The 12557-nt window shown below is 42.4% G+C and overlaps 1 protein-coding gene across 5 annotated transcripts in view; it reads left to right on the forward strand.

Annotated features, from left to right (window-relative positions):
• The window catches only part of Stk38 (serine/threonine kinase 38), a 38109-nt gene that overhangs the window by 19518 nt on the left and 6034 nt on the right, over positions 1–12557 (forward strand). For all 5 annotated transcript variants that reach the window (XM_048347855.1, XM_048347859.1, XM_048347856.1 and 2 more), the window contains 4 exons: positions 820–943; positions 4127–4281; positions 7250–7352; positions 8461–8522. In XM_048347855.1, coding sequence (XP_048203812.1) covers positions 820–943; positions 4127–4281; positions 7250–7352; positions 8461–8522 — 444 coding nt within the window. The remainder of the gene's footprint in view (positions 1–819; positions 944–4126; positions 4282–7249; positions 7353–8460; positions 8523–12557) is intronic.

Here is a 12557-nt window from a genome sequence, read left to right on the forward strand (position 1 = left end):
CTCCTTAACTTGATATTTTAGTAAAAGTAGAGGGCTGGAAATGTCATTGATTGGTATGTTAATGTAATAAGGATTGCTTGAGCTTACTGTGTGCCTAGCAGTGAGGTAACTGCTGTGATGTCATAACTTTTTTTTTTTTTTTGCCAGTCCTGGGGCTTGAACTCAGGGCCTGAGCACTGTCCCTGGCTTCTTTCTGCTCAAGGCTAGCACTCTATCACTTGAGCCACAGCACCACTTCCAGCTTTTCCTGTGTATGTGGTGCTGAGGAATCGAACCCAGGGCTTCATGCATGCTAGGCAAGCGCTCTACCACTAGGCCGCATTCCCAGCCCCTGTCATAGCATTCTAACATTGTCCACCAGGGATGAGCATTTGAGATGTCCTTGCAGGGTAGGGATGGGGTTGAGCATTTGCCAAGCAGGCACAGGCCCTGAGCTCCACTCTCCAGCACCACTGTCACAAGAACAACAACACAGGTACACATACTCACACACTGATGGCCTTGACAATATTGTAGACTCGAGGTAGGTCTTATTTAGTGTCACTTTGGGAACTTATCTGGATCATCAGAAGATTGTTAGAACAAAGCTTATGCAGAGAAGTGATAATTTTAACTAATTGATGGTTTAATTGATGTCATTGTTAAAGTTGCAGTTTGCTTTAATTTTTCATCACCTAATACTTTCCACGTGTCAGTTTTGTTAGTAGGTGTGCCTGAGCTGATATTTTGCATTGTCACAAATCTTTAAATTGTTTAAACAGTATTCATTGTAATAAAGCAGAGCAAGGCTTGTCATTAATCAAATGCGTGTACCTCCAGGTTGGCCACATCCGTGCGGAGCGAGACATTCTAGTGGAGGCGGACAGTTTGTGGGTTGTGAAAATGTTCTATAGTTTTCAGGATAAGCTAAACCTCTACCTAATCATGGAGTTCCTGCCTGGAGGTAATTACTTAACAATGAAAGGTCATTTTTTCCTTTTTCTTCTGTGGCCTGTCTATCTTATACCAACAATTAACCTTCTTCCATTTTTAATTGTGCTTACAAAATTGCTTTTCGGTATTTTGTTTTGTTTTTAGGTCTATAAAGGAGGTCAATAACCTGTCTTTTGCTAGGTGCCTTTCTATAATCTTTGTTATTTTGTGTTTTCTGCTGGTCCTTAGGCTTGAACTCAGGTTCTCAGCTCTGTGCCTGAGCCTCTCTGTACTCAAAGCTAGTGCTCTACCACTTGAGCCACAGTGCCACTTTGGCCTTTTCTGTTTATGTGGTACTGAGGAATTGAACCCAGGGTGTCATGCATACTAGGCAAGCACTTTACTGCTAAGCCACATTCCTAGCCCTTTCTATAATCTTTGTAACCTTATCATTATTATTTCAGATAGACATTGCTTTTTCTTTTTAAAATGTGTAGGAACAAACTAGGGAGCTCTTTCATATTCTTGTTAGTGAGAGTCGTGTATAATAGATACCCAAGTAGCAAAATTGACAAAATAACACTCCTTGCTCCAACTTTTTTGGTCTCTCTCTAGTTTATTAATAAGGAGTGATATTCCATTACCTGTTAGTATCAAGTTTCCATTTCTGAGAGTTCAAGTTTTACATTCTTTAGCAGGAGTGTCTGAGTGGCTCCAAAGTAAACGCAGGACAGAACACACACCATTGTGCTAAGAACACAGCCTGTTTCCCAGACAGCTGATGAGCTTTAAGCAAATTTCTGGTGGAGGAAGAAGAGAGCTTGTTTTCTGTTGGGTTCTTATGCAAAGCAAGTGCAATTGTGACATACCAGTCTTGTGATTACCCTTAGTTTAGATCCAGTGTCTTCAGTAATTGTCCTGGAGCTTGAACTCAGTTCTTGGGCATGATCTCTGAGCTTTTGTGCTCAAGGCTAGTGCTTTACCACTTGAACCACAACTCCAATTCCAGGTGTCTTTGTTTTTTTTAGTGCTTAATTGAAGTCAGAGTCTTAAAGATTTTCCTCCCTGGGCTGGCTTTGAACATGATCCGCAGATCTCAGCCTCCTGAGCAGCTAAGAGTACAAGTGTGAGCCACTGGTGCCCAGCTAGGTGCTACTTCTTTTTTTTTTTTTTTTTTTGCCAGTCCTGGGGCTTGGGACTCAGGGCCTGAGCACTGCCCCTGGCTTTTTTTTTTTCTCAAGGCTAGTAAGCCACAGCTCCACTTCCGGCTTTTCCTGTTTATGTGGTGCTGAGGAATGGAACCCAGGGCTTCATGCATGCAATCAAGCACTCTACCACTAAGCCACATTCCTAGCCCTAGGTGCTAGTTCTTAAACAGGAGCAAGAGCCACTGTGACCACCAGCTCCTCGGCATGGGTCTTTTCGGCCCTCACCTGTACCATCTTCTGTTGCTTCTCATGCCTCTGTGGCCCGCTCTTTGTACCTGATGCAGCTGGCCTGCGCTCTCCATCACCTGCGCCAGCTGGCACGGGGAGGCCCTTAGGGGCTGCCTTCCCGGGCTGGGGGAAGGCCACACACTAACCTTAGGGTCGCCTGCGGCCTTGCCCCAGCCTCCACTGTGAGTGCTGCCAGAGTGACCAGGACTCAGTCCTCAAGTCTCTGGCCCAGAAAAGCATTTAGTATATGGTTAATTTTTGCCTATCGGTAAAATACCTATGGTTCCTCAAGAATATAAAAAAGTGTGAATAAAATTCCTAAAGCAGCACAATGCTTTGTTAAAATTACAGAGTTGTTTTTTTCTCTTTTTTTTTTTTTGTGTTTTCTAACAAAAATGGTTTCGTGTGAGGTTTGAACTGAAGCTTCCTATTTTTCTTAGTTTTAAACTACCTGTATGGTGGGCTGGGGATATGGCCTAGTGGCAAGAGTGCTTGCCTCGTATGCTTGAAGCCCTGGGTTCGATTCCCCAGCACCACATATACAGAAAATGGCCAGAAGTGGCGCTGTGGCTCAAGTGGCAGAGTGCTAGCCTTGAGCAAAAAGAAGCCAGGGACAGTGCTCAGGCCCTGAGTCCAAGCCCCAGGACTGGCAAAAAAAAAAAAAAAAAACTACCTGTATGTATTTTCTTCGTTTTTGTCTGTCGTGTTTTAGGATCTGAATCTTTTTTCTACTATTTTATGTTGTTGATACTAAGCAGAAATAGTTAAAATTTGATTTTGCAGAAAACTAAAGAGGTTATCATTTAACTGCTAAAAAGGTTTTAAAGGGTAATAAAGGATACTGGCATAGATGCAAATGCGCATAGTAGGGTGTCGGGCAAGCCCCTTCTCACCCTGAGAGGTGCTGAGTCTGCGCTGTGCCAGGCAGTGGTTAGCCATCAGCAGAGCCACCTGCAGCTTCTGTTTACTAGTGCTTTGCTGACGGTGGCCTGGCTTTGAACCGTCATCCTCAGATCCCTCCTAAGTGGCTAGGATTATAGGCATGAGCCACCAGTGCCCAGCTGTGCATTTTAGTTTCTATAACAACTAGTTCAACCAGTGTGGAGGTGCCATTTACTTCTAGGTATAGGGAAGTTTGCAGAGAAAGTGAAAAATCAAGTAGGCTTTTCCCCCCCCAGTCCAAAAAATTATCCTAAGCAAATACATTTGTAGCAAAACTAAACAGGGGAGAAGTTACCCTTTCCTCTTAAGAGTAAAATAAAAACCAAAACACATTGGTCAGCATCACTCAGCTTAATCCCAAAAAAGTTGTTTTTTCTCTATGGCTATGATTTTTTTTGTTACTCTTTTTTTTTTGGCCATTCCTGGGGCTTGGACTCAGGGCCTGAGCACTGTCCCTGGCTTCTTCTTGCTCAAGGCTAGCACTCTGCCACTTGAGCCACAGCGCCACTTCTGGCCATTTTCTGTATATGTGGTGCTGGGGAATCGAACCCAGGGCCTCAAGTATAGAAGGCAAGCACTCTTGCCACTAGGCCATATCCCCAGCCCCTTTTGTTACTCTTTTTAAGTGTTAGAAATTACTACTTGCCATTTCCTCTCATAGTAGCAGTGTGTGTCAGTCTCTGAAACACAGCGAAGTTCTGATTAGTTGCCTTAGGATGGCATATAGAGAAGACATGCCTGCAGTGTGGCACTTAACTTATGGTGCATGTGTGTGCGCGTGCGCATGCGTGAGCACATGCATGTGTAGTGGTGGCTTTTTATCTTTTTGCTCCCAGGAGACATGATGACCTTGTTGATGAAAAAAGATACTCTGACGGAAGAGGAGACTCAGTTTTATATAGCAGAAACAGTATTAGCCATAGACTCTATTCACCAACTTGGATTCATCCACAGAGACATCAAACCAGACAACCTTCTCTTGGACAGCAAGGTAATGGGGGACTAGAACCATGGGTAGGGTGTTTGTTGACCCAAGTAGCCTTCCTGTAATACCTGCACACTGGGGCAGTGACATAGGGGAGTGAGGAATGTACGGTCTATGGTTCTTTTTCTTTTACACAGGTAAGTTTGCTGTCACTTCTTGTCTCTGAAGGCTTATGATTCTGTAACCTGATTGAACATTTCTCTCCTTCTCTTTGATGGTCATGCTACTTGAATTCAGCACCTGGGCATTGTCTTTGAGCTTTTGTGCTCAAGATTAGTATTCTACCACTTTGAGCCACAGTGCCACTTCTAGTTTTCTGGTAGTTAATTGGAGATAAGAGACTCAGAGACTTTCTTGCCTGGGCTGGCTTTGAACTGTAATCCCTAGATCTTAGCCTCTTGAATAGCTAGGATTACAGCCGTGAGCCACCAGTGCCTAGCTTGAACATTTCTTTTAAAAGTAAAGGATCAAATAAATAGTGGAAGAAAAAAAGTAAAGAATAAAGCTAGGGTCTGTGAATGTGGCTTAGTGTTAGAGAAGCCCTGGGTTCAATTCTTTAGTACCATATAAACAGAAAAGGCCTGAAGTGGCGCTGTGGCTCAAGTGGTAGAGTGCTAGCCTTGAGCAAAAGAAGCTCAGGGACAGTGCCCAGGCCCTGAGTTCAAGCCACAGGACTGGCAAAAAAAAAAAAAAAGAGCCAGACACCAGTGGCTCACACCTGTAATCCTAGCTATTCAGAGGCTGAGATCTGAGGACAGTTCAAAGCCAGCCTGGGGAAGCAAAGTCATATGAGACATCTCCAACTCAGCACCAAAAAAGCCAAAGTGGAGTTTTGGCACAGGTGATAGTGCCAGCTTTCAATGACAAAGCTAAGGGGCAGCACCCAGATGGCTGAGTTCAAGCTCCAGACCTGCATTAAAAAAAAAAGAAAAGGGGGCTGGGGATATAGCCTAGTGGCAAGAGTGCCTGCCTCGGATACACGAGGCCCTAGGTTCGATTCCCCAGCACCACATATACAGAAAACGGCCAGAAGCGGCGCTGTGGCTCAAGTGGCAGAGTGCTAGCCTTGAGCGGGAAGAAGCCAGGGACAGTGCTCAGGCTCTGAGTCCAAGGCCCAGGACTGGCAAAAAAAAAAAAAAAGAAAAGGTAAGGTGGACATGGTGGCTTATGCCTACAAGCCTAGGAGGTTGAGAATTAATAGAGGACAACCTGGGCTACATAGTCAGACCCGTGTGTGTGTGTGTGTGTGTGGGGGGGGTAACCTTGAAAATTACATGAACAAAATTAATGCACAGGCTTATTTTATAATAAAGCTAAAGCTAGTCATCTTCTCTTATTTAGCATTTAATTAACTGTACTGCTCATACGCTACCTTTCCAAACAACCTCATCAGTTAATGAACTCAGCCAAGCACCAGGAAGTAAGGCGACCTCAAGGAAATCTGGCACATATACCCTCTCCCTAAGTGGAAGTCAGTCTCTGCAGTGGCCTGTTTATATTTAGCTTTATGTACCCAAACAAATTTAGTTATTTAGTTCTTAAGTTCTCTTTTGAACATAATACTGGATCCATGGGTGATGTGGCTCAAGCAGTAGAGTATCTGTCTAGTGCATGTAGCCTGGGCTCAGATTCCAGTACTGCCATAACAAAATGAAAAAAAGAAAATCTCTGTGTGGCTAACCTTATTGTTCTTTATGGTGGTTTGCAGGTTGATTAACTTGCACTGGCTAGGCAGGCATGCTATTTGAGCCATGTCCCTGGATCTCTTTTGCTTTAGTTATTTTCAAGTGGTTTCAAGTTTTTCCCCAGGTCTTGCCTTGAACTATGATCTTCCTATCTTGTATCGGATCATAAATGCGCATCAATATGCCTAGCTTGTTGGTTGAAATAGTCTCCTTGTTTTTACTGTAGCTAGTCTTAAAACCTCAATCCTTTCAAACTCTGCCCCCTGTGTAGCTGGGATTGCAGCCACGCTATCTGGCTGGACCTCACCCTTTCTACCTAGACAGTGAACATGTGAGTTAGAGAAACACTTAGTATCCATTTCTTTAGTTCTAAAATTCTACTATGTTATGTCTATTGTGAACAGTATTTGTTTTCTATGAATTTTTCTTTTATGAAGAAAAGGAAATTTACTTACTACAGGTTTCTTCCTTGTCTTTCAATAACTCTCTAGCTGTCTTTGAAAGGCCTGAAGAATTTTCCTTTGAAAATCTTTATCTTTTGTGCCAACTCACGCCAGCCCCCTAACATTTCTTTTTACAAAACAAAAAAAGGGAGGAAATTTTGGCAGCAGTTATAGCTAAGTAGTTTTATGCTTGCTTAGCATGCTCAAGGCCACAACATCATGATATTTGATTGTATTTATTAAAGAAGTAGTAAAATTATCTCTAGATTATAATGAATGTTCAACTATGCCAATTTTATTTGTGGTGCTAGGTCTTGCATCACTAAGCTGTATCTCCAGCCTTCAACTATGTCTGAAAGCCTATATTTGGCCAGGCATAGTGGCATATACCTGTAATCCCAGAACCCTAGAGACTGAGGAAGGAGGATTATGAATTCCAGGCCAACATGAGCTACATAGGTCCTACCTCATAACAAACAAACAAATGAAGAAACATGTATGCTTGGACAAGTAAAACAACATGCAAAAATGAAAATCATTTTGTTTCGTATAGTAGGAGTATTGTTTAAAAAGTTTATTACATTTTCCCCTTTAATAAAGAGGAGCAAAGTAGTGTACTGTGGCTATAGAGATGTAATGGAGGGCTGGGATGTAGCTCAGTGGCAAAGTGTTTGCCTTGTGAGTGCAATGTCCTGGGTTCGATTCCTAGTACCCCCCCCCCCCAAAAAAAAAAAAAAAAGACAAAAAAGATGTAATGGATACCGGAAGGGGGTGGAAATGTAATGAGTGTTCTGCTTTATACCTAAGAATGGTCATTACCCATAACCTGTTTCTTCTTTCCTGCAGGGCCATGTAAAACTTTCTGACTTTGGCCTTTGTACAGGTCTGAAAAAAGCACATAGGACAGAATTTTATAGGAATCTGAACCACAGCCTCCCTAGTGATTTCAGTAAGTGTTAACTGGTATGTGTATGGTGGTGGGGGTGGGGGGGGTTGGGCTTTTGTTCCTTAAGGATGTAGAAGAGGTATTACCTGGCAACTAAACTATGTGGGACAGAGAGGAGATTCTCACAGCATGAGTTTCTAGAGGGGAAAAATACTCTTCCATGTTTGCCTGAGAGACAAGATGTGTAGAATCAGATGTGTTAATGCACATGTGGCAAAGAGCTTTGTTGAGAGCTCTGCTAGGGAGGTTACTGGGCCTGGATATGTGGTAGACAAGCAAAATAGTAGAGGAAAGTCCTGGGACCTACACTTACCTAGTGCATCCTTCTGTCATGATGCAAAGATATTAATCATTACAAGGTTACTTCAACGTGAGGCCAGCTAAACTATTGAAGACTGTAATAAAATTATAGGTGGCCGGGAATATGGCCTAGTGGTAGAGTGCTTGCCTCATATACATGAAACCCTGGGTTCGATTCCCAAGCATCACATATATAGAAGACGGCCAGAAGTGGCGCTGTGGCTCAAGTGGCAGAGTGCTAGCCTTGAGCAAAAAGAAGCCAGCCACAGTGCCCAGGCCCTGAGTCCAAGACCCAGGACTGGCAAAAAAAAAATTACAGGTGATCCTAGAAAGACTTCTCTGTCAAATAGTATATTCTAAACTAAGTTAGATGGTGGTCTGGAGAAGCTGACTGTGCCTGGGATTCTGATGAGCTTCTCTGTGTCTTCCCCATGTCTTTGTGTGACTTAGAGTTGGTATATTAGCGCCTCTGGTTTGGGCTTAAAAGAGCTTCTGGGAAATGGTCAGATGCATGCCAGAAAAGCAAGACCTGGCATCTCTTGAGACTTGTACCATAGCCTTCCAAAGTTATGAGTTTTTACCAGAACTTTTCTTTTTTTGCCAGAACTGGGTCTTGAAATCAGGACCTGGGTACTGTTCGTGAGCTTCTTTTGCTCAGGGATAGCACTCTTCCACTTGAGCCACAGCACCACTTCAGGCCTTTCTGTTTATGTGGTAGTGAATAATCAAACCCAAGGCTTCATGCATGCTAAGCGAGCACTCTACCATTAAGCCACACTCCTAGCTCCTGACTAGAACCTTTCTACCTTAGCTTTCCAGAACATGAATTCTAAAAGGAAAGCAGAAACCTGGAAAAGAAATCGACGTCAGCTGGTAAGTTAGATATTTGGCTTCTGAAATGCTACACTCCAGGTATGAATACGTTTTTAAATGCACAACATTTTCATTTCATAAATGTTTGCAGCATAGCCCTTGCCTTGCAAAGACTACTTAATAGAGCAGGACTTTCATTAGGTTGTTGGTCCCAAACCAAATCTTTTGAAAGAGGGTATATAATACTAGGTTTTCTGATTGTGACACAGAAAAAAAGAACCAAACTTAGTTCTTTCAATGACATAAATTTTATAGATGAAGTTAAATTGGTTTCCAAAAGATTTCTCTGTAATTGTGACATTTTCAGTGCATGATCTCTTTCTGATCTTTGAGGCTAGTGATATCTCTTTTGTGTTGCTTTCAAGTTGAAGCTAAGTTTACACCTCTGCCTTCAGCCGGCCAAGCGTGTGTCTCAAAACTCATTGACCTTTTTACCCTCTTAGGTCAAGACACAACTCTGTTAACCTAACAGCCTTTTCTTACTTTGTGGTGGAAAAGTGTACTTTTATTTTTTTTAGAATCACTTTATTATAATTCTTTGTTGTTGTTGTTGTTGTTGGTTTTTGGCCAGTCCTGGGTCTTGGACTCAAGGCCTGAGCACTGTCCCTGGCTTCTTTTTGCTCAAGGCTAGCTCTCTGCCCCTTGAACCACAGCGCCACTTCTGGCTTTTATCTATATATGTGGTGCTGAGGAATAGAACCCAGGGCTCCATGTATAGGAGGCAAGCACTCTACCACTAGGCCATATTCCCAGCCCCACTTTTTTTCTTTTCTTTTGACAGTCCTGGGGCTTGAACTCGGGGCCTGGGCACTCACTGTTCCTGAGCTTCTTTTCCTCAAGGCTAGCATTCTACCACTTGAGCCACAGTGCCACTTCTGGCCATTTCTGTTTATGTGACACTGAGGAATTGATTCCAGGGCTTCATGCATGCTAGGAAAGCACTCTACCACCAAGCCACATTCCAGGTTCAGGATTTTGTTTTTAATATTGTAATTTGAAGGTATTATTTTCATGTTGCAACCCATATATCGTTTTTATAAATTTTTTGTTTGGTTTTGTTTTTTTTGCTAGTCCTGGGGCTTGAACTCAGGGCCTGAGCACTGTCCCTGGCTTCTTTTTGCTCAGGGCTAGCACTCTGCCACTTGAACCACAGTGCCACTTCCGACTTTTTCTGTATATGTGGTGCTGAGGAATTAAACCCAGGGCTTCATGTATATGATATGAGCACTTTACCACTAGGCCATATTCCTAGCTCTGGTTTTTATAGTTTTTGATTAAGCAAAAATAAGATTTAATATTTATCTTCGTTAGAAAAATCCTAGTCTCTAAAATAAAGGGTATCTCTAGTTTCTTTTTTTTTTTTTTTTTTTGGCCTGTCCTGGGGCTTGGACTCAGGGCCTGAGCACTGTCCCTGGCTTCTTTTTGCTCAAGGCTAGCACTCTGCCACTTGAGCCACAGCACCACTTCTGGCCGTTTTTTTCTGTATATGTGGTGCTGGGGAATTGAACCCAGGGCCTCATGTATACAAGGCAAACACTCTTGCCACTAGGCCATATCCCCAGCCCCTCTAGTTTCTTACTTATATGATAAGAAGCAAAATTCTTATGCTTTTTAGACAGGGCCAATTCTTGTTTCAGACTTCCAAGCTTAAAAAAATATTTAGGGCATTTATGTTATTTAATATTTTTAATATTAAAAATATTGTATGAACTGGGTGCCACCTGGCTTAAGCCTGTAATCCTAGCTATTCAAGAGGCTAAGATTTGGGTATCGTGGTTCAAAGCCAGCCTGGGTAGGAAAGTCTGTGAGACTCTTATCTCCAATTAACCACCAAAAAGATGAAAGTGGAGCTGTGGCTTAAGTGGTAGAGTGCTAGTCTAGAGCAGAAAGCTCAGGGACAGCACCCAGGCCCTGAATTCAAGCTCCCAAGTCAGATACAAAAATAAATAACATGATTAGATGCATGGAAAAACTGGGTTCTGTGTTTTACCGTGTTCACAAAAGGAAATTCAACATGGGAAATAGAATGTAAAAACTTTTAGATGCAAATAAAAGGCAACATTTTTTTAACCTCATAGTAGGCCTTATCCCTTAAATAAGATAAAATCGGTACAAATCATCAAGGAAAAAAGTTGATTTATTTTAAAGGGGAAAAAAATCCCTGTATAAAGAAATGAAAAGGAGCAGGCAGAAGGTACTGACGTGGTGCCAGTGTGCGGCTTGGCCCGAGCTCTGAGGCTCCGAGGAACCGCGTGTGGGTATCGGGAGGATGGAGAAGGGGTTGCCCCTAACAGAACGGCCACGTCCTGGAATAGAGGGTTTCACAGCAGTGAACAGACTTGAACTACAGCTACATGTGTGATATATCACATGGAACAGTTTTAGAAAACAATGTTGGCAGGAAAGTCCGCACAAAAGCTGCATTACAATCTCATTTAGAGAATGGTGAGGCCGAGTGGCATTTCTTTAGAAAAGCAGGGTTTTTGATGAACACCAGTGCGGCCCAGCGGGCAGGAGGCGAGGTCTAACCATGCTGGTGTTTGGTTCTTCAGTTAAACTCATGGGTATTCATTTTGTTGTTAAGCCACACGATTTGATCATGCATATATATGTAATGTAATACTTTTGGTACGTGGCAAGTATTTCACATGCCAAGCCATCAGAACAAAAAGCTGCAGACCAGATGTTTGCAGAATGTGAAACCATTAAGGATAATAAGCACTTTGAATTCATAAAGAATTCCTGTGAATCAATAAGAATAAAGAACACAACTAAAACAGCTAGTGAGCAAAGAACCTGAAAAAGAATAAGAGAAGTGGAAATTTAAAGCATCTCATTAAAAGCAATCAAACCCCAAGCGTGGGTGAGATGAAGACCCCAGGCGCAGCCCCCTTGGGCTAGTTTCCATGCACAGCACCACCGTGGCAGTGGGTTGGGATGTAGCTCTGAGCCTCGTGACCCGAGAGCACAGCACCGTATGCTAGGGTCAGAGGACACATCCGAAGTCTCTCGAGTGCGCAGCCGCATTCTCGCATGGGCACTGTGTTTTCTGAGTGCTGTCATACTTAGATATTGGAAGCAACACGATGTCCACTTAGTAGAGCGTGGAAAAAAAAACAATTGTGATTTATTTGTATAACACAGAAGAATATGGCAGAGAAATGTGTGAACCAGAGCTACAGGAGTAAACCTCAAATCCATAATGTTGAGGAAAAAAAAGCAAGTTTTAACATTGAACACAATGCACTGTAGTGTGAAGAAGCCCTTTATGTAGCAGAAGTAACACATGCTTTGTGAGTATTTCACACAGACAGCAACTCCAGCTTTTAGTTTTTGAGGAAGGAGATTTTTTTTTAAGTCAGAGTTTTATTTCTTCTAAAAGAGAGCCGATGGTTCAGGCCTGTAATCCTAGCTACTCTCAGGAGGCTAAGATCTGAGGATCACAGTTCAAAGCCAGCCCAGGCAGAAAAGCTGTGAGATGCTTATCTCCAGTTAACCACCAAAAAGTCGAAAGTAGGACAGTGGCTCATGTGGTAGTGGATCAGCTTTGAGCACAAAAGTTCAGGGTCAGTGCCCTGGCCCTTAGTTCAAGCCCCAGGACTGGCACCGAAGAACGAAATTCCTGACAAATGATTGGGATAAAAGGCAGATGATGACCTCTAATATGAGTTGGTTTGTGTATATTGCATTGTCTATGGTTTTCTTTTTATATGTTTGTAATATTTCAGAATAAATACTTAAAAAGACAACACAGCTGTAATTTTTATTGTATCTCCCAGGTTAGAGCCTTTTACTCAGGAAATCTTTAAATGTTAAGCACTTTGGGAGGCATTGAGTATACTTGCAGTATTTTCAATCTTGGTATATTAGAGTAGAATACAGGAATTTAGAAAGTACTGCCTCGATAACTTTTAAAGAAATGATTGTATAGTAAAATAGACATTTATAAACATTTGGCATATAGGATATAACTAACTTTCCTTTATGATTTTCTTGAATTAAAAATGGAATGAGATGTCCAGTTTCCAAACTAGA

Source organism: Perognathus longimembris, chromosome 6, assembly GCF_023159225.1.
Source record: "Perognathus longimembris pacificus isolate PPM17 chromosome 6, ASM2315922v1, whole genome shotgun sequence".
Classification (NCBI taxonomy): domain Eukaryota; kingdom Metazoa; phylum Chordata; class Mammalia; order Rodentia; family Heteromyidae; genus Perognathus; species Perognathus longimembris.